Source organism: Crocodylus siamensis, chromosome 8 (assembly GCF_052110815.1).
Source record: "Crocodylus siamensis isolate JL-2025a chromosome 8, ASM5211081v1, whole genome shotgun sequence".
NCBI classification, from domain to species: domain Eukaryota; kingdom Metazoa; phylum Chordata; order Crocodylia; family Crocodylidae; genus Crocodylus; species Crocodylus siamensis.
In genome coordinates this window covers 14,525,529-14,548,038 of record NC_143402.1, presented here as the reverse complement: position 1 = coordinate 14,548,038, position 22,510 = coordinate 14,525,529, and the positions used below count along the sequence as shown (strand labels likewise).

General features: G+C 39.5%; 1 protein-coding gene across 1 annotated transcript in view; it reads left to right on the top strand.

Annotated features, from left to right (window-relative positions):
• The window catches only part of SMARCA1 (SNF2 related chromatin remodeling ATPase 1), a 62,768-nt gene extending 42,861 nt beyond the window's left edge, over window positions 1-19,907 (top strand). The window contains exons 20-24 of the mRNA XM_090059039.1: window positions 2,889-3,021; window positions 3,873-3,991; window positions 4,338-4,550; window positions 18,565-18,675; window positions 19,422-19,907. Coding sequence (XP_089915165.1) covers window positions 2,889-3,021; window positions 3,873-3,991; window positions 4,338-4,550; window positions 18,565-18,675; window positions 19,422-19,493 — 648 coding nt within the window. The 3' untranslated portion in view covers window positions 19,494-19,907. The remainder of the gene's footprint in view (window positions 1-2,888; window positions 3,022-3,872; window positions 3,992-4,337; window positions 4,551-18,564; window positions 18,676-19,421) is intronic.
• The last annotated feature ends 2,603 nt before the right edge of the window (window positions 19,908-22,510 follow it).

Sequence of the window (22,510 nt, the reverse complement as noted above, 5' to 3'; positions counted from 1 at the left end):
ACCAAAAAAAAAAAAAGCAAGCCAGGAAATGTAGTATTTATGGATTTTAAAAGATATTTAACTAAAGGTTCACTTCGGCTTTCTGTGCCTGTGGGTTTTTTTTTTCCTTGTTGCAAGACTTTCTCCATTGGTGCATTGTTCTTTCTGGCCTCAGGAGTATATTTCTTCAGGTGCTTTGATCTCTTGAGGCCTTTGAGCATTTTTCTCTTCAGGCTTACTTCTGTTAGCTGCCATTTGCTTGAAGATCTGCAGCAGTACCGAGACTTGGTAATGCATCCATTAAACACCATTGTGGATTTCTTTCTCTCCTACCCATTTTTACCAAACATAATTAAAGTCAGACAAGGGGAACCAAATCTCCAAAGGACCATTTAGCCCAGTTTGACAGTGGCAGTATTGGGTGTTTTAGAGGAAGAGCATACGAACAGGGTGATCTACCTCTTTCATTCCCTCCCTTGCGTCTACTATTATTGGTTTATAGATGCATCTTTCTTCTGTTTAACAGCTAGTAATGGATCTTGTCTGTCAATTTGTCTAGTCCCTTTCTGAACCTGACTATACTGTGTTTTCTGCAGCCTCCTGTGGTAGTGAGTTTTACAGGTAAATTACATGTTGCAAAAAAGTTGCATTCCCTTGTAAATTTTAAACATATCTCTTGCTAATTTTAATGGGTGCCTCCTAGTTCCAGAATTCTGGGACTTGATGAATAATAACTCTGTATTTCCTTTGTTTGCATCCCTCATGATTGTATAAACTTCTCTCATATCCTCCTTCAGTCTTCTTTCCAATCTGAAGAGTCCTAGCCTTTTTAAGGTGTCCTGGGATAGCAGCTGCTTCATCCCCTCGATCATCTTACTCTCCTTTATATGTTTTCTAGTTCTGCTGCATTCTTACTGAGATGCAGGGACCAGACCCGCACGCAGTATTCAAAGTGTGGGCACACCATGGATTTGTATAGATGTATGATGATATTTTCAGTTTTGGTTTCAATTTCCTTTTTAATGATGTCCATCGTTTTATTTTTTATTTTGTTTGGTCACTTCTGGACTTTGAGCTGATGATTTTAGAGAACTATCTGCAAGGACTCCAAGGTCTCTTTCTTGAGTTGTTGTAACAAGTTCAGAAGCTAGCTTGTGCATGTGTTTTCAAAAATATGTATTTTTGTATATATAAATAAACACATGTATATCACAAGACTTCTGCCAATCTATCTTGTGGCTGCTATGGCTCATTTGACAGTCCAAAGCACATCATTACAATTATGCTATTCACGTTCCTGTTACAATAACTGCACCTCATTCTGTACATATAATTGAGACATATGGGTAGCATAATAAAACACAGTTTCAAATCTCACTCATCTTGACCAAATATTGGTAGATAGATTTGGCATCTGCAGGTTCCAGTTTCTTCATATTCTAGATGATGGTCCACATGATTTGGGATATTAACTGCTGCTGAAGAGGAAGTTTTGTGTGACAGAATTTCATAGATGTTTACAATTCAGAAACTCTTACCTTCTAGGAAAAGGAATTTATTGAACTAAAAGTGTGGTATAATGGAGAAAATCCTTAGGAGAGATTTGCAAGGTCACAGTTTTGTCTAGTTGTTTCATCTTCACCAGCAATAGCAAAGTAAATGCTTAAACCTCTGCCAGGGGCGATGCATAGGGGCTGCATGCGGGTGCACGTGCACCCCGGATGCATGGAAGTGTACCCCCTGCAAAAAGGCGCCGCTGACACTGTTGGTGGTGCCTGCTTGCAGTTGCTGCTTGCCACCCTGTCGCTGAGACTGCTGGCGGCGTCTGCAAGTGGTCCATGATTGCCGCTGCTGGCAGTGCCTGCGGGTGGTTGCTGACCTGTGATCTATGCTTGCCCACCCACCTCCACCGCTGACAGTGCTGGCGGCGTCTGCAGGAGCTCCCTGCTCACTGCTGCTGCACTCCTGCTGCCATGGGCGCAGCTGTTCCCCCCGCAGCCACTGGGGGGGGGGGCACACGCCATTCATGGCCTCTGCTGATGTAGCCATTGGTATTTAAAGTAGAATTTCTGTATTGTGGATATGGGACTGTTTATAGAACCTGTGAAGTTTTGGATTCAGCTTGTTTGTTTGGAGAATTGACAATTTTCCTTACTTGTGAATGGTATTTCTTTGATGAAAGCAGCTCAATTCGTTTCAAACAACCTTCAGGCTTGTGAGTTTTGTTTTTTTCGCTTATTTTTTATATTTCTTTTTTGGTTTTGTCTTTAAACCATAAGGTATCATCTTTGGATGATGTTTTTGTGCACTGTATCTTGTGTAGCTTTTATATATTTTTCATTGCATTTCTAGAAACATAACTAGTTTGCTGTTTGACAGTTTTGAAGAGCATTTCCACTTGATTGCATCTTGTCAGATTAGAGATCTTTTCTTGGCACACCTTTGCTTCCGTCCAGGTGCCTGCCTTGTTTACAGTTCATAAATGTTCTGAATAGATGCTATTGCATGTGGTATTTAGGGTGCTTGAGAGAGTTTCAAAGACACATGGAGCCAGGTGCTTCCCTGTCATTTTATTTACTTGTACCTGTACAAGTGTGATACAAGCTAAAATCCATAGGGTGTGGATTGAGTTTATTTTGTGGGAAAAAATTCTACTTACAGATAAGAAAATGTTCTTACTGATGCAAAAGGAGACGTGCACAAAAATAACATGCTAGAATTTTTATGAATGAGTAATAACCTCTAGATAATAGAAGTTTATGGAAATCCTTAAAGACCATTAACCACTGTAATTATGTGACACTGTATTGAAGCATTAATAATTGGACTAAATGGTATACTCTTAAGACAAAAGATCTATCAAAATATTTCCACCTTGTAGTGACTTCTTTATATCTCACTGCTTCCAGGGTTTTACAAACTGGAACAAGAGAGACTTCAACCAGTTTATTAAAGCTAATGAGAAATATGGACGTGATGATATAGATAATATTGCCCGTGAGGTGGAGGGAAAATCACCTGAGGAAGTCATTGAGTACTCAGGTTTGTTGATGATGTCACATTTATCTTTTAAAAACAATAGCTGTATATCCATCTCATATTTTGTTCTGTGACTTTTTTTGACCCCTATTTATAAAGTATGGCACTTAGAAAAACGAGAGGTTTGCTGGAGGCCTGAAGGTTTCATTCTTAGACCCTGACCCTGAAAACTTTTCACACATTTTATTTTCTTGTAATGATAAGTGCATGCGGAAGCCTTTTGTAGAATTGAGGCTTTTACTTGTAATTATTGTCTGTACTTTTACACAATAAAGTCAGAGGTAAGAGTAGATATTGATGGCATTAGAACCTAAATAATTGTGCAGTAGCTGTAACAAATTTGATGAAAAAGTAGTTTTGTTTCCTCAAAACAGTTATAGTTTTTGACCTTATTACCAATTTCTATTAAATCCTTCCAATTTTACACCTTTCTTTTATTCATTAGTATATTTTTCCTAAAATTTGAATTTCAAGGGCTTAAAATTTGCATTTTCTAACATTTGAATCTCCAGAGCTTGTTAAAGCTGTTTAAAGTTGACTTGGTGTTTCAGGAATGAATTGTTACACTTAAAATTGCTGCTGAGCTAAGACTGAAGACAACTCAGACTGAACTAGGATTCTTCCTGTGGCAGAGTATTGCTGTCACTTATTTCTAATGTTATCAGTAGACACTAACCATGGTCTATTAGCTTGTTTCTCAGAAAATATAATGAAAGAATCTTGGTAAAACTTCAGATACCTTGTAACAAAAAGCTGCATTGTTAAATCGTATATTATTTTATTATAGAATAAAAGAAGAATAAAGTTAAAATATTTATTTAATGGATTTAATGGAGCTAATATTTTTCTGTCAGCTGTTTTTTGGGAACGTTGTAACGAATTGCAGGACATTGAGAGGATCATGGCTCAGATTGAGCGAGGAGAGGCAAGAATCCAACGAAGGATCAGTATCAAGAAAGCTCTGGATGCCAAAGTAATAATTGTTTGTTTTGTTCTGTGAACTGTTTTTACCATTGATTTCCTGCTACTAAATTCTGCCTCTAGTTAAAGTTGGATGCAGTACCTTTCAGTTCTCTTCAGAAAGAAAACTATGTGGTTGTATTGCCTTTTTCACACTAAGGGTGGTTGGATTTCACTGGTGGATGAAGTGATCCCCATCTGTGGTTTGAATAGTATTTAATTAAAAAACTGCTTGAAAAGTTCAATATAACGGTATTTTGTAACTCATGTTGCTTACAACAGTGAAGTGATGAATCCTTGATTGAAAGTTGTGTGTTTTACAAATAAATCTAATAACCTTGCTTTTGTTTTGCATTCAGATTGCAAGGTATAAAGCGCCCTTTCATCAGCTGCGTATTCAGTACGGAACAAATAAAGGCAAAAACTACACAGAAGAAGAAGATAGATTCTTGATATGCATGTTACATAAGATGGGCTTTGACAAAGAAAATGTATATGAAGAACTAAGGCAGTGTGTGCGTAATGCTCCCCAGTTCAGGTTCGACTGGTTTATCAAGTCTAGAACTGCAATGGTATGTATCTGCCTCAGTTACCTGGGGCTAAGATTTTTTTAGGTAATGTTTTTTGTTTCCTTTTGAGCACAATTATATGGAGTTTGGACCTCTGACGGAAAAGTGACATGTACGAAATAATTAGGTATGGGAATGGGCATATTGGTATGTATTCTCACTATCAATTCTTAGTAAAAGATGTAGTGGTCTTTTTCCCCATTACATGTAAACAACACTTTCCAATGAAATGAAAACAGTTTACAAAAACTGGCAAAGGTTTTCATGAAAGCCAAAGGGTTTTTTACTAAGATAGACTGCTTGTACAGATCTGTTGTTCATTCTACACTAAAAATAAATAACCCAAACAACGTTCGTAATTGGTCTTAAAACAGAATCACTTTGCAAAGTTAGTTGATAGAATCTCAAATGCTGAAGAACATTTGAAATATAAAATAACATTCATTTTTTGGATAATAGATTTTCTTAGTAATTTAAGACTACAGTGTGCAGAAAAGTTGGTGAAATTTTTGTATAAAATTCAGTCTCTGTGCTAGATCAGTGGTAGAAGAACCTTCTGGCCCCATGGGCCGACTGAATGGCATGGGGCTGGTCCATGGGTGGGGTCAGTCTGTGGGCCTGATCCAGTGTTGGGTCAATGTACAGGTGCAATCTGTTGTGCTAGGTCGAGATGTGAACGGACCTTGTATGGCAAGGCTATCCCTTCTTGTCATAGTCTGTCTGTGGACTGACCCATGTATTTGCCTGTTTCTGCACATGGGGTCATATCATCTCACCTTCAGGGCTCCCATGGGTCTGGAAATTTGGCAGCGGGGAAGCCCTACATACTGGATGACACAGCTCTGTGGGCTAGAGGTTGAGCACCACTGTGCCAGATGATTGTACTAAATAAAGCTTACATCAGGTTTCTCCTCCATAATTGTTGTTTTTAAAAATTCACAGCATTTAACACAGATCATATCACATTAGAATCCCTTATGAACAGTTGGTTCATAATAAGACAGAAACAGTGCCAATTAGACAATGGTATCAATTAAATTAATACTTTGCATCTGAATTCTTTTTCTATCTGGAGAATATGAGAATAGAGAATAGAGCCACTGTAATTGAATTTAGACACTTGATTGGCAAATGGTGTTGCTAGGGGAAGATTTGGTTACCACATGCAAAATATCAGTATATCAACCTGAGAACAAGAAAGTATCATTTTCTTATGCAACTGTTGAACCAGTTCTACAACCTTTGAGCTGGTACACCTTCCAGTGACTTCCGTGGAAGTTTTATCTGAGTAAAATTTGTGGAAAAGGGCCCAGTACAAAGAAAACAGAAATTATTGTACTGAAAAGGAATTTCTAGCATCTTTGTTGTAATAAACTTTTTGAATACAGGCAGTCCTTGACTTGCAACATTTTGAGTTACGATGTTTTGCACTTACAGTGTTTATAAATTGACACTGTGTTTCAACTTTATGACATCAGTTTTGACTTTGATCTGATGCGACGCCACGCCAGTGAACAAGTTTGCTGTGTCGCTCATCTCCCTGGAGAACATCTGTCCAACCTTGCTTGGATACTTTCTTTAAGAAAGCAGGCAAGCCTCCAGAAAAACCTGCAGCGAAGATTCTAGCCAAGAACCCTTCAAATAGTCCAACTAAGAGCCTTTCAAAAAGTCCAGTAAAGTCACCTCTAAGAAGTCTTTCCAGATCAATATGATTGCTATTTACAATATAAATACATTAGTGTAGCTATATTACTCGTCTATAATTGATCGAGTACAAAATTCTGGGGTATTTTTGGTGAAAATAGGGTATTGGGCCTTGGTTCAGGAACCAATCTCCCATTTATAACATTGTTTCTTATGCAAAAATTGGTTCTGAGTTACAACGTTTCAACTTAAGACGTGGTTTTCAGGAACCAATTGTGTCATAAGTCTGAGGACTGCCTGTAATTTAATCTCGTTTTAGTCTGTGGTAAAAGTGGGTTGGGGACTCTCCTTTCTGACCATGAGCTTACTCAAAAAGCTGACCAGTACTGGAGAAGACAGTTACTATGTATTCCCTACTGAAATTCTCTCTGAGGTTTTGCTGACCATTAGTGCCCTTAAATGCCACTGAGGTAGGATGAGTTTTTTCTTTTTTTACTTCTACTGTTCAAGTGACTGTGGGCCTAGTGGCGGGTGCCCTTTTTAAGTCCCTTGATCCTGTATCATTAGGATTCACTTATAAACTATACACCCGGGCCTCTGAGCACTATATAAAAACGAGGCACAACATTAGGAAAAAGGCTGTAAATAGTTATCATCTTGTTCAGTGTCAGGGTATTCTCATAGTAGCTTGTAATTAGAAGGGAAGGAACTGAAACGCTTCCCATTCCTGTATCTCCACCATTCAATCGCTCCCTTAACTCTATAGTAACTTTCCTCATTAGGTCTTTTTAACTGTTGGGAACTACTGTATTAACTGTCTTAAATGTCTTATTGAATAATGTTAGATTTTTCCACTGAAGTTTATTTCTGAGGTGCATGTTGCTCTTCTATGGATGAATTCAGTGAAGGAAAGCATGGGACCAGAGTGCAACGAGTTTTGAATCTATAGTTCAAGTTGTTCATATATTTGTGGATATTAAGGCTGGAATGTGTCATTAGATCTCCTAATCTCAACTCCTGGGTATTATGAGCGCCAGTATTTCAACCAATTACATTCCTCTTTTCAAGGAGAGAGGTGTCAGTGACCACGTGTGTGGGTAGAAATTTGTCCTACGATGTCTTAGTAAGATATTGAAAGGCCTGTGGATATAGTAGGTATTTTGCCCTTACTTTCTAATTTTAGTCTTTTGATATGAGTTCTTAAACCATTCTCTTAATACTGCCTAGAAATTTACAAGGAAAGAAACTGTCAGGGAGTAGCATCAACATGCAAAGTGGTCAAGGATAACAAGGCTAATTTCAAATTATAAATAATTTACCACTTCCTTTTTCAAAATAATAACGCTTCTAACGACATTATTTCTAATGTATTTCATTATTTTATCTTCTCAGAATTCTATCCCGATGAAGTTGTTGGCAGTTGTTAGTGCTGATGAATATTTTCATTTGTTTGCTTCTTACAAAAATCTTGGCTTTTGTTGAAATGTTTTTTTCATTAAGATGTGTCTATGTTTGCTTTAATTACTTCAGCTATTTCACTAAATATTCTTGCAAATTTCACCAGAGAAAATGAGCTACGGGAAATATTACAGACAGTATATAATGTAAAAATAGTAAACATCTCCCATATTTACTAAAACTTCTCGAGAACATTAATAATATATCAGAATTTAAAAATGCTTGGGAGTTCTGTAATCAAACTAGTATTAAGCAGGATAGGCAAGGCAATTTAATTTGAAGACTTGTTACAGGTCTCTACAGGAAGAAGTGCTGTATCTTACCAGCCACTAGATGTCTCTTGAATTCCATATAAATAACTTATTTTTCTCCCATTTTCTGCCTTACCTATTCATTTCCTTTCAAAGCTTTCTCTTTAGAAAACAAATGTAGATTTTGCTTCATTTATTTATTCCAAAAGCAGATGGCCTACCTAATATAAGTTCACAAACAGATTGAGAGCTCCTATAAAATTCTAGCTTTTTTTCTTAACACTAAGTTTTCTTAATTGCAAAAAACCTTATTTAAGTATACAGGTTTAGTAATGATTATTGTTCTCTTACTTGGGTGTGTACTATGGGAATAGAAAATAGTACAACCTACTAAATCACAGAGCTGTTTTCTGCGGGAATATTTTTTTTGCTTATTTTTAAAATCTTTTTTCTGCAGCATCTTTCTCCTGCCAGTTGATGACCTTTGGGCTGTACCCCTCTCCTGTAAACAAGAGAGACAGTTCAGACATTTCTACACATGTTCTGGACTTGATACCTTTTTTTTTCTCTTAAGTCAAATTCACTTTCAGTTGTACACGCCATAATGGTTCATTGCTCCTTGTCTTACCCGTTGCAATCCTAGCTTTGTGGAGCTGTGACAGGAGGAAGCAAAATCCTTTTTCTTTCTCTGTCACACCGAAGGAAATCTTGAATCTGGATCTAGGAGTTGTAGAGCCTTTCCCTCAAGATGAAAGGTACTTAGATTTCTACTCCATATTCTTTATAGTGGAAAAGATATATATTAGTCCATATGAGAACTCCAGTAGTTGAAGATAAAATTCAAGGCAGAAATTATAATTTTCAGTATCTGTGGACCTAGGAGAAGCTTAACTGTATAATCCAATCAGGTCATGTTATCATAAACTGCAGTTTGTGGTACACCTATGGAAATGTCCATTACAAAGTCTATTCCTAATCTATAGCTATTCCTGAGGATAATTTGGACTAGCAGCAATTCAGCTGAGTCATGTAGGAATATTCATCCATTTTCCCTCATTTTTATTTAGTAGAACATTGTTTATGGAGACCGTTCGAGAAGCAATTTGTGTCCAAAATATGTAAGTTCAGGTTAAAAAGGACTTTTAGATGCTCTTTCTAATTGGATTTAAGATAAATGTTGGCTCCTTTGTATCTTCCTGATGTAGCAAAGGATTAATTTGATTTGTGATGTGGAACAGTGGCATCCATTTGTGGTTGTAGTTTCTAGACTTCCATGATAATTCAGAAAAACATAAATAACATCAAAATGCATTTAATGTATTGGCAACTACCATTTTACTTGCATCTCTTCCTTTTTTTAAATCTCTTTTGTCTGTCTAGATTATATGTTTTTGGGGCAAGGCTTGTTTCACTTAGTGTTTATATGGTACCCAGCATATTGAGAACCTACTTTAGTGGGAGGTGGGCTTTAAGTATGAATGGCAAAATTTAAGTAATTAATAATACTCCCTTAGCAAAACTGCGTGTAATAGAATGAAGCATTTCAGCACGAGTTCCTAAAAAATAATGGGTACACCATTTTAAAAGATTGTCTCCTGGTGGCAAGATACTCACACAATACCAAAGATTCTTTTGGCATGTTCTTAATCACAGTTTTTCTGTCCAAAGTTGTGAGTTTCTCAGACTGAAAAGTGCCCAGTGAAACGAAAGACCGCATAGAAGGTGGTCAAAGTTAAAAATGCTTGAAAGCATCAGCTTAGAGATGGAGATGGTGGGTCAAGTTGGTTTTTCAAGATTTCCGGGATAATTTGAAGAAAAAGAGATCACATTCTAGTTTAGATAGATCACATGACAACTGAGGCAAAGGAGGTTCACCAAAGATGGCAAAATCTATCTATAGAAACAACATAGATCAGCTGAACACGGAGTGATGGCAACTGCTGCATGCAAGCTTCCCCCACCCTCCATGTCCGGCCAGGTGGGCGGCAGCAGTGTGGGATGGTGTAGGGCCTTCTCAAGTACCCCTGGGTTTACGTATACCCCCAGTTGGCAATCCCTGACATAGATGCTTCCTGGGGCAGCAAGTAAGCCAGCCTAAAGTGGGCACTGATAGAAGTGTGCCAGCTAAGGTCTGAGCAGCTACACAACTTGGGAAAGTCCCTGAATTGAGGAATATTCCACCTGGGAACTAGAAAGCCACTTCATGCCTTCCTCCCTGAGGATAATTTACTGCTTTCCATCTTAGATGGCAAAGAAAGCCTTTGAAATCTCTGCTGTTAGAACACATGAAACTCATCATCTCATGAAATGATATCATTATATATCGTTAGGAAAAAATAACTTTAGTGGTATTTTGGTGGAGTGCAGTGACCTACAAAAATCTGTATTTTATGGTTATTATTGAGTATGTTTCCTCGATGGTATCAATGCTATATTCTTAGATATAGGGATAAGCTTCAAAGGACCAGGAAATGTCATTGGCAAAAGCCCATTCAGGGTCTCAGATTGAAATCATTGCTGTGATTTCATCAAAGTTTAAAAGCACCCAAAGGGAAAATATTCACTCTTTAAAATCCTAAATGTTCATAGCAATATAGGATTCTGTAGTGAATCTTTCCTATCTACAAAGACTAGCCTATAAAGTGGAGAGAAATTTCATACAGATAGCTTTGATACTTTTTCTAACTGCTTTAAAGACGTAGTCTAAGACTCCTTGTCCTAAAGTCACCAGACAGCATTATTCAGACAGCCATTCAGTCTGTAATGTACTGAATATAAACAAGTAGGAAGATATGATCAGTTTGGAGCATACAAATAATCTTGAATTTCCCTGTCAAGAAGCTGAAATGTCTCAGTAAAAGCTCTATCTATTTACAAAGATAGCCAAACTAAAAGAAATTTTAAACCAGGGGTGTCCAACCTTTTTGAATGTGGGGCCGGATCATGAACTTTTTATCACCCAGTGAGCTGGCGAGCCATATTCAAAGACCTCACAGGAAGTGGTATTACATCAGGAAGTGATGTCACATGGCCTTTGACACGAATGAAGGTCTCAAGAATATATGAAAGGGTCATGAGCAAACTTTAAAAGTGAGTTCTCCTTTAAAGGAGAAGAACATAACTGTGGCTTTTCTCTTGTGGGCTGGCAGAGTTCCAGCCTGCAAGGGGCTACTTGGGGCCCCCCATGTCCCACACACTGGAGCCCTGGTGTCTGGAGGTAGGAGCAGTGAGGGACACTGGGTTGGGACTGTGAAAGGCAGGAAGCCTCCACACACGCACAGGTGCTGGGAGCCCACAGTCACTGGCCCAGCCCTGGGGGAGGCACCATCTTCCCGCCCCAGCATGGCCCCACCTGCAGCACCCCAGCTGTGCAGCAGGCAGCAGAGGCAGACGATGAGGGCGAGCCTGGCCGCTGCGCTGCCTCCGTGGGTCCACATCGCTGTGCTGCACCGAGCTGGAGCCAGGGCTGGCACCGGGCAGCACCTTGGGGTGCAGCGAACACAGGCTCCACCCAAACCTGGGGCCACCCTGTGTGGCCGTATGTTGGACAAGCCTGTTTTAAACCCTCTGGGGGACGATGCAGACAACTACCTTAATCTTGTTAGTGCACCATCTCCCCATACAGGAGAAGCCCGAGGGAGGGAACATGAAGGGAATAATTCTTTATAATTCTCCTTATGGATTGTTTCGTCAGGGACAGGAAAAAATGAGACTGGCTATGAGTTTTCTGCTCCCATACTCTGTAGATCTCCAGGATTGTTGGGGGACAAGGAAATCTTCATGGATCATCCTTTTCTTGTGACTTTTTCTTCCCTAATTATCCATGAAGGTGACCTTGTCCTCCAACAATTCTGGAGGTCTGTAGAGTCCCATACATGAACTTTGATTTTGGCACCCATTGTGGCAGTCATTTATGCCCCTCCTTTGGAGATGGGTCAGTGAAAGATACAAGATAACATAGCTTTGCTAAGTAAGCTAAAGGATGACTGGGGGGGAACCTGTGTTCTGTCCCTCTGTTCTGCGCACTTACCAAGAAGGCCTTTAAGGGTCCTAGAAGAGTGAAGCTGGGTACAGTGGAGGCAGCTGAGGCCTGTCCCCTTTCTTTTCTCCTGATAGAAGATGCATATATGAAAGGGGGCCTACTGCAGATGGTATCAGGACAGGAGTAGAGCCCCACCCCCAGTGTTTTGAATATTTCTTAATGTTAAGACCTAGTTGTAATGTCTAGTCTCCTACTGATCTAGGTAATGTTGGCTTGGGACAGTAATACTGGAGAAGCTGTCTAAAGCAGGTGTGTTCAACCTCTAGCCCATGGAGCCATGTCATCTGGCCTACAGGGTTCCCCATGGGTCCAAAAATCTGGCAGTGGAGGAGCAGTGGCAGTGTTAAGTGCTGTTCCCCTGCTGCCCAGTTTCCAGACCAATGTGTGGAGTCGTGTAAGCTGGATAGCATGGATCTGCGCATTGGATCAGATGAAATTGGGATCCAGGCAGTGTGCAGCAGGATCAGGGTAGTGACACTGTGGGTTTGGCCTGTGGACTAGCACTGAATCCCATATCCAGACCTCAAGGCCAAAAGGTTGAGCACCACTGGTCTAGAGAGCTGAGATTGTCCCACTCCTTCAGTATTTAATGCAGTAGTCTTAGCAGAACCCCAGCTCATGGTAGAGCCATGAACACCTACCTATTATAGCATCTCTGAGGCTGCTCTAAATGACAAGACCTGCGAGGCAGGAACGTGGTATAGACCAACCACTGCATTCAGCACTATAGCTAAGAATCTTTATCATAGTGTTTTTATGGATAACAAAAGTGACAGGCAGCTTTCTTTTCCTTGCCCACTTTGGACTTCTGGGAGGACATTGGGTTGCTTGTTTTAGAAGTTCCCTCTGTGACACCACTGTTCAGTACTGTACTTACGATTGTGCCTTTCTGGCACAAGATAACTCAAAAGATTGAATATAACAACTGGTGACTAAGAAGGCTTACTCTGATTTCAAGAAGGTTTTATTTCTGCTTTGTTTTGTTGTAAATATTCCTATCCAAATATTTGGTTTTTGTCCCTTGTAGCTTTTGTAGTTACTAAAACTGTTCAGACATAGATCCCAGTGTAATCCGAGCAGATCAATGCAATGTTATTTTTTTGTGGTATCAAAAATATTAGGATCCCAAAATGAAGCTACTTTCACCATCAGGAATTATGAACATTGCTTGGAAATACCCCTCTACAGTAATGTTCTTAGCAAGAGCTTGATTCAGTGTCTGATGTTGAGGTTGCATCATGTGTCAAAAGTTGAGCAAGATACTTTTTTCATTTACCTGCCCTTGACTTTCAACCAGTAATTATTCAGACTTCTTTCCTTCTGTTTTAGGCAATCTTAGCATCTAGGATTTTCAGTGCACAGGAAACCTAAATTTATCATTGTTGTTTGTGCATATTAGAGCTCTTTTAGCTGCCTTATCTAGATAGGCAGAAAAAACAAGAGAGACTATAACAGAAAAAATCCCCAAATGTTTATTTCCTTGTATTGGCTACTGAACCCAAGTGTATTACTTGATGACCCTTCTCAAACTGACTTTATTTAATCAAAGCCAGGTGTACTTCAGTAGTTTTGCCATACATGATCAGTAAGGTAGTGTAGCATTGCAATATAGTTTAAAAATATGTTTCCAAATACATCCTTAGATAGTACTTTGCATAAAGATTCCTCATCTAATAATAGTTTTCTGTACATTACCTTTAGGAATACTACCTAGCTTTCTTTCTATTATTCTTCCTTTTATAGCTTTCCATTAACCCCCGCCCAATGGATTTAAAAGGTTCATGACAACCTTGAACAAAGCGTAGTGTGGGTTGGGCTGCTCATAATCAGTCATAGTCAGTATCCACACCACTTTCTATTTGGAGTGGTTCCATGAAGAAGTTACTTTGAGGTAACATTATGTTAAGATAATTTGTTTGTGGGCTCATTCTCTGATCCTAACAGAGGCTGGCTCCTCTGTAAACCTCTTAGGACCAGGAAACGCTCATTCTCTTTGAGTTGTTGTTTATCTTTTTGGCTAGGAGCAAGCAGCCTGGCAGGAGAGGCTCCAGATTAGCATGTTCCCAGTGGCCTTTTGGCTCAGGTCAAGCAGTGGCAGTATTGTAGCCAATAAGGTTGTGTTAGTTGAGGGCCGTTGTCCAGTGCACTGCAGACATGCCCCCCGTGGGGAATCTACTATAGAATCCCAATGGAAGGATCTTGGCTATACACCTTTTTTTTTTGTGTGGAGATGGGGGATTTTTCCCTAGCTTTCTCCTTTATCCTTTTGGCTAGGGCCAAGTGAGCCTTGGGGCATCTGAACCCCAAGGCCTCCATGCTGGAGGTTTGCATATACAATGCCTGCTGTGGATTTGGGAATATTTGAAGCTCCAGGCTGAAGAGTCTGGGAGGGAGGATACTTGCCAGTGGTAGTGCCATACAGACTTGAATCACTGAGCTCTGCTCAGTCAGTAGAATTTGGAACTGATTTGGCAAATTTCTCCTGAGGCACAAAATTTTAAAGTTGTTTATCCTACTTCAGGTGTGTAAGGATCAAATGAATGCAGAAATGCTCTACTTTAGGTCTTTTGTGGCTGTGCATGCAGCCTTGGGAGAAAATCCCAGTGTTTCCCAGGGTTAAGAGAAGCTACAAACTTGGATGTCTCCAGAGTCCTATTTTCTACTGTCTTGACAAGACTAAGCTCCTTTGGGCTTTGGTTCTGTGGCAATATCAGGCATATCAAAAGGCTAAGAAATCTCACCTTGGAGAATTTCCAAATGGATTACTCCATGCATTTTTTTCTTTGTACCAGCTAACTGATTAACTTCTTTCCAAAAATCAAGACAGTCCCTTAGAGTGCATGCAATGCAGTCCTGCTTCAGAAATATGCCAGTTTCTGAGATGTATAAAGTATAAGGAGTAATCTGCTGATCTTTGTTAAACAAAATTTTATGGCAGCCAGAGCAGATGCCAAATTTGAAATGGCTATATCATAATTTCAGTTTGATTTCATGTGACTTCTCAATCCCACCACTGTCATGGGAGTTGCCAATTAGTGGAATCCATGAGGCTTCATACTTGAAGAAGAAAGAACAGCTCTTTACCGCAGACAGTGCTTCTAGCTCCTACCATAAGTTGTTATTGTCTGTACCTCCACTCCTCGCCAGCAATGAGCAGATACTCCAGAGGGAATATGAAGTGTAGCAGACAGTAGGACCCTGGGTTGCCTTCTCTGCTCCGCCGGCTGGAGCATGACGCTGATTCCCTGAGCTGCTGCAGGCTGGATCCAGCCTGCAGGCTGTAGGTTGCCAACCCCTGCCCTGGAATAACTGTGGTTTTTAGCGCTATCGTTGGCCTGAATCTCATGACTCACCTTTTGGATTCCTCAGCTTTGCAGGTGAAAAATTGTGAATTATCTGGAGGTCTTTTCTTCCCTCACCTGGTAAGGTTAGGGTGTTGGAGAATAGGATGCTGACAGACATGCTGCCTACATCTGGTCTTTTACAGGCTTGGGGAGTCGCATGGATTAGACCTTCTGGAAAAATGACAATTATGGTATTCTATGGTAGAGTAGTAACCTCATTTCACAAAGAGAAATGGCTAACTAGGTGTCAGAAAAGGTTTTTGTCTCCACTGTTCAGAGTAGCAGACTTCTGGAGATGGTTTAAAAGCATCAGTAAATACTTACTGATTAAAGAATGCTTCCCTCAAGGAAAGCCAAGTAAGACTCACCAGTCAAAAGGCTGGTAGTCTTGTCAGGCCTTCATGTCTTTTCAGATCAACTTTTTGTGGGCCTAGATACTACAGTAAATACTAATTCAAACATAGAAGATTCTTGGAAGGGTTCCCTCCTAGAGGTCTCTTACTTCACTTATCTCTTTGGGGCTGAATTAACTTTTTTTTCTCCTTGGTGTGAGGAAATTGAAACAGCAAATGAATGGGTTTAGGTTGTATATTCCATGAAGCTCAAGAAAAATCGTTAATTTGTTTTCCATCAGACATGTGCTCTCTCTCTTTCTCTCTGGGCGCATCTACACAAGATGCTATGGCGCCATAATGATGTGCTACAGTGCGTCCATTGGAAAAAACCATGGTGCCAGTGCTGCATTGCCATAGCAATGCACTCCCTTGTTATAGCACATTGCTACGGCGACATAGTGGCCAAAAATAACTGTGCGCAGCTGGCACAGTGCAATATGGGCTATTATTGCACTGTTTTTAGTACTTCCAAAAGAAAGTACTAAATGATGGCTCAGTAACAGAGGTGCCATACAGCTCTGTATAGATGCTTGTGCTTGCATTCTCTTGCTTTCAGTAATTTAAGGCAGGTTTTGTTTACTCTTGTTTCTAGGGTTAAAACATTTAAGAAGTCTTGCAGTAATTCCTACATGTCAAGTGGCTAACTGCTTCTAAAATTCCAGAAAGTAACTGCTCTTCAGTTTTAATAAAACTGCCATGCTACTTTAGTTTCACCTTTAGGTTGCCTTGGCATATCTCTATATATAAATGGCAGAATCTCATCCAAATTAGTTAAGAGGCAGGATCTCAGCCAGATATGTTTGTATTTTGCATCCATTCAATCTTACCATGAATCTCTGAGTTTTCTGAAAGATTCTAACCAAAATAGCAACCAGAAACCTTGATCACTATTCAAGGGATTTGTGCTTCATTATAATTAGATAATTGCATGGTAAAACAAAAATCTTTGTCAAAAGTCATATAAGAACGTCTTTATGTGGCTTATAGCATGTTGCTACCATGGTTCCTCATAAAACTTCACAAGAACTATTTCGGTATCTAGTCCGTTTGACAGCTAGGTTCAGCGTCTGTTTTCTAAGGCAAGGCTTTAGAAAACCTGCAGTAAAGAACCAGAATGTCCTCAGAGTCCTATATGTCCACCAAAGAAATGCTTTATCTATTTGATTTAATGCCTTCTTTTTCAGTTTTAATGCATTGGTTCTGGCTTCACAGTAGGTCTCCTGCCCTTTCTCTCTACTTTCACATTGAGACTAGAAACTTTGCAGAAGAAACTAACTTGTCATTTCAAGGAATGCTGGGAAATCTCTTGCGTGATTCTAACTGGCTTCTTCAAGGAGGTTTTACTAACATGACAATTTGACCAGTAGAACTCTTGTCCTGTGTACGGAAGACCCATGAACCAAACGTCTGTACAGGGCAAGGGGTCAAAGAAAAAGAAACACTTTACAGATGAAAGTGTCTGTCTTGTCTATTTAGATCATAAACTCTGGCCACATCATCTCCCTCCTTGCTCACTTTATTGACTTCCTGTCTCTTAACATATCAGATTCAGACTTTGTCCTTACCTTCAAAGCCCTACATATATAATCTCCCTGCTTCCTACATCTCTGATCTCATGTCATGCTTTTTTATATGTTTAGAACAGTTTCTGACTCCCTGTCTGACAAACCCCAATCAAATCCTGTCAGATCCCTCCTTTAAACCCATTTCTGTCTCATGAATCCTTTATTTCTTGTTCTCATACCAGAAATATGCCTTTGCTATCACTTCCCTCATGTCCTGTTTTTGTCCTTTATTTGCTTCCTTTATTTTAAATTGTAAATGCTTCAAAGAGGCGGAAAAGCACATTGCATAAATTTGTGGTTCTGTATAAACTATTTAAAATACTAGTATAAGAACTTGTATTAAGAGATGCTACCAGTAACTTCGCATCAGTTGAATTTTTTTAGTAACCCTTGCTGCCTGTAGAGCATTCCTGTGCTGACATTGGAACGTATAGCAGAAAACCATGTAGATTAGACTTATAAAAAAACATTATTTCATTTGGTTTCCTTGTTGAGACTGTACAAATACAATGGTGACCAAAAGTATTTTTTCTATATTGAAAAAGCTTTTGCGTAAATGAAATGGGTCATATTTTCAAAAAGCCTGTGCTTTCATTTAGGCATCTAAATGAAATGCCCAGATTTCCGAAAGTACTTGGTACTCAGCAGCTCCCAGAATTCTTGTTGGGAGTGAAACCCTTTGAAAATCTAGTACTTCTGAACTGGGTGATTTTAAAAGGTGGCTTCTATGGCTAGGGATAGAAATGATATATAAACCAGGTTATGTTACTGGAAACTGGTTCAAATCATAACACAAGAGAAGTTCAGTCCACATAAACCACTTTCAAAATGACTGCAACTGGTTAGATAAAGATAAACCTGGATGGATGTAGTACTAGAGTGAACTGATTTAGTTTAACTTGCTGTATTTAGCTTCTGTTCCAGATCCCTTCCAGATACAAGTTAACTCACAGTCCCCCAGCATCCCAGGCTGCTTTGCATCTCTCCTGCAAACCTCTGCTTGCAGGATGGGTGGGCTAGTCTTGGTCCAAGCTATCTACTCCAGCAGAGCAGGGGAGGCATGCTCTAGTGCTCTCCAGCTTGTGGCTTGGGCCTCTCCAGGCATGTGGCTGCATTTCCAGAATCAAAAGTGAATGTCTGTTCACTCGCATATGGGTTCAATCTACGCAGCGTAGACTGACCTGCAAAGATTCAGTCGATTCAACCTTGGGTTTTTTTACTATCTGTATTTAGCCTATCCGTTTGTTATATTTGGCAAATTCACTGTCTGGTGGTACATTCTTTGCTCCATAGTTATATATTTTCTTCTTATCCTTAGGAATTTCAGAGACGCTGCAATACTCTCATATCATTAATAGAAAAAGAAAATATGGAAATAGAGGAAAAAGAGAGAGCTGAAAAGAAGAAAAGGGGAACAAAAATTCCAGCGGTAAATTTACCAGCATTCACGTACCTTCCAGTTTGACAGAATTCAGTATTAATTAATTTTAGTTAAAGTGAAACGTTATATAATTGCAAACTCAGATTTCTTCTATACAAACTGCTAGCTGAGGAAAAAAAAATATATTGAAACCTCTAGTGTTGTGGGCAAGAGCTGTTGGAGAATAGGACTTCAGGCCTTTCTCTTGATTGTGTTAAAGGGTTTCCATCTAAGTAGCATCTATCTATCTTCTGAAAGAGTGTTATTTTATTTTTATTTTTTTGGTAAGAAAATATATTGTCTCCAAAGATGTTTGTGATTGCTCTTCCACCCTTAAAGTACTAGTTATTTGAGGGACTAATTTGTTAAGTGATGATTGGAAGTGGTTCTCTGGGTGATAATGCTAGCTTTTAAAACATTCAGTGCCACTCCAGACTGAAAGCTGCCTGTCACTCTTATTCTTGGTGTGTGGTACCGAACCCAGTAATGTATTTGTGGTGCAAAGTAGTGCTCAGTTTAAAAGAAGTGTAGCAGAATTTCACCTTTTTAAACTTCTGATTTCCTTGGGTTCTCTTTTTGCCTTGTGTTGTGCACTATGGATACAAATTGTTGAAGTACATAATACATAGAAAATTAGAGCCTTTGTCTTTAGATTGAATAGTCATGCACTTCTAGATTTTTATATATCTAAAATACATTTAACAGCAGCAGTTCCTCATAATCGTGAAAATAAGCTGTTTATTTCTTTTCTTTAGTCACAGAAGAGAAAAGCAGATTCAGCTACAGAGAGCTCTGGGAAAAAGGATGCCAAGAAAGTGAAGTCGTAAAGCTGAGAAACTGAATGCTAAATATAAAACTGCCATTTCCTTCTCTACATCTACAAATGTTAATTGCCAATTTCTGTGTATTCATGGTACTCTCAAATATCCCATGATTTAAATTTTTTTTGCAAATTTTGTATATTTTACAATGCCTTTCTTTACTTAAAATCTGTGTAGCTTTATCTTTTATGCATTCCAGTATTTTTGTGTACCGTATTTTGTGAATTTCATGTCTTCAGCAAAATTCACTCAGTCCTTGTTCTTTTGAAGCTTGTGCTGAGGTTTTAGCTTTTCTATGTTTTATATGCTGCTGCTTTGAGAGAGAACCCAGATTCTATAGCTGTATTATTGTTGTTTCATACTTCAAATTTATATGGCTGTGGGAAAATAAATTGAATTAAAATGATTTGAGGAGAAATATACTTTACCTTTTTTGGTTCTTTTTTCCTCTGTTGGATATTAACTACCTGTTATGCAATATTTTGAAATAAGCATAATTACTTGTGCCATCATGGTCAGTCACATACTTTTCCGGAAGTAGTAAAGTAAGGTCAGGATTCAGTAAAAACATAAAGCTAGATTTACTTGCCACATTAGATTTATATTATTCTTATAGTTATTTAGGAGGTAAGACAGCAGAGAAGTACTTGCAGGAATGTTATTCTTTGCTGTCATTAGTATTAGACTATATACATGCTTAAGTGCTTTATTGAATCAGGGCCTACAGTAGGGTTTTTTTGTCCTGAATTGCTCTGCTTCCCGTTCTGCAGGTTTTTCCTTAATGAAATATCTCTTCTGATGGTTAGCAGGTCACTTGCCTATGAAGTTGCTGAATCAAGTTGAAAAGTCTTGTTTACTAGGATTAAATGATCTGTTACAATTTTCTTGCTTTTAAGTACATATCACAGTACAAAACAATAGGGATATTTTATGGACTACTATCTGCCAACATTTTAATTTGGATGAATGAGTTGGGAGTCCTGAATATACCTTCTCTTGAATGTGTAAGTTTGGCCTTTTAAAGATGGTTGTTAGTTCTAGCTGACACTGAATACCTTTACTTTTGCTTGATTAGCACACAATGCATTTGGAACCTTTGCTTTTCTTTAACCTTCCAAAGGCTGATCTGTTTTGCAATATGAACTTTTATACAGCAGGATGTCCTTTACATGGCGGTACTTTTGAAAAGGCATGTACGTTATGCTAATACATATCATAGCAGTTTTTTCTTGAGAGGGTTGACAGGATAGGACACCTTTTGCTTTATGCTTTGCACTGGCTATTTGTTTATGGATAAAATTCAGGATTTTGTAAAGCCATATTACTAGGGCACAGTACCATTATAGAATTTAGGATCTACTGGATTGCTCTTGCTGTCATTTCCTGGGATTAATCTCTCCATAGCTGAAAAGTCATGCTTAGTGAACATTAAAGAAAGATGGTATTTAATAGAGGTGCACCAATACATTGGTCTGATATCGGATTGGCACCGATATAAAGACAATTGTCTGTATTGGAAATCGGCCTGGTATAGCTGATAATTTGGCTGATAAATGCCCATGCATATGCACAGCTGCAGCTCAGCACATAGATCATGAGGAGCACAGCCTGGCAGCTTGGAGAGGTGCGTGCCTCTGCTAAGTCTGGTGTGGTAGAAGGGGAGGGGGAAGGAAAGGGGTGTGGGGGGTGCAGATCAAGGCCCCACTGGGGAGGGAGGGAGCAGGGCAGGGACTGGGGCAAGCGCTGCCCAGCCAGGATGGGGTGGATGTGGCATGGAGCTGTGGGGGGGCGTGGCTCCCGCCACTCATCACCACTCAGCCCCAGCCTGCAGCTGCCCCACCCTGCACAGATCTGGGAAGTGTACTCCCCCACGCCCTCCTGGGGTGTGCACAGAGGTGATAGCCAACCCCTTCCCAATGCCCCCTGGATGAGCTGCCAGTGGCTCTTCCCCACACTTAGCCCTGGCTGGGCAGTGCCTGCCCTAGCCCCAGCCCCTACCGCAGCCCCACTCCTTTCCTGTCTGTGGGGGTCTTGATCTGCTTCCCAATGCCTCTTCCCTTCTCCCTCCCCTTCCACCACAACAGATTTACCAGCTGGATACTGTTCTTCAAGCTGCCAGGCTAGTATTAGAAATTGGATCAGTATTGGCCAATATGCCTCCTTAAAAATTGGATATTGTTGTCAGCTCCAAAAATGGCTATTGGTGCACCCCTTAATGTTAAGTATTAATATGCATATCTAAATAAGCATGTAACCCAAATGAAATAGATGCTGTAACCTTTTTTATACTAGAGTAGTTGACATCACACTTCATCCCTGGGGAAAGAGAGCTACTGTAATTATGTGGGCTGGAAAATGGTTATATAGCCATATACAGCTGATCGCAAATTCTGAAACATTTCTGTTAACAGTCAGAGAGCAAGACACCTCATTTACATGAGTTTTCCAACTCCCATGGCACTTTGTGGCGTGAAGCTATAAAAACAAGTTGAAAGGGAAAAAAAGGCTCTGGAGAGCCAGTTGACTTTTTGTGGTTGTTAAATTTAGGTGGCTAGATATGGGCCCACAGTCCAAGGCTTCTACACTACATCTCTTTCAACATTATATCTCTTTCATCAAGTATCTCTTTTCTGCACTTATTGTAGATTTTTTTTCGTTTACTTATTTTGTCAATGTTTCTTGCTGCATTACTGGTTAGCAAGTTGTTTGGTATTTAATATAATGGTGACAACTTAAATTCTCTTCCCTCCTTGTATAGATTTTTTGGCATTGGTCACCTCGTGAGATTATGCTCACATTTTTTCTCTGGTGATGTGGTGTACCAGTTGAACATCACAAGATCATGCATTGTTCTTCTACATGTTATCTTGGTTGGAAAGTTTCTTGGAGCATCTATCACTCTTCAGAGAAACTTTCTCTTATTTGTTATCCTTTGCAGCTCCTGGTTAAACTAAATGTGCTGTTGAACCACAGTCCTTGAGAGCACTTGTGTACTTATTCTCGTTCTTCAACATATTGAGTCT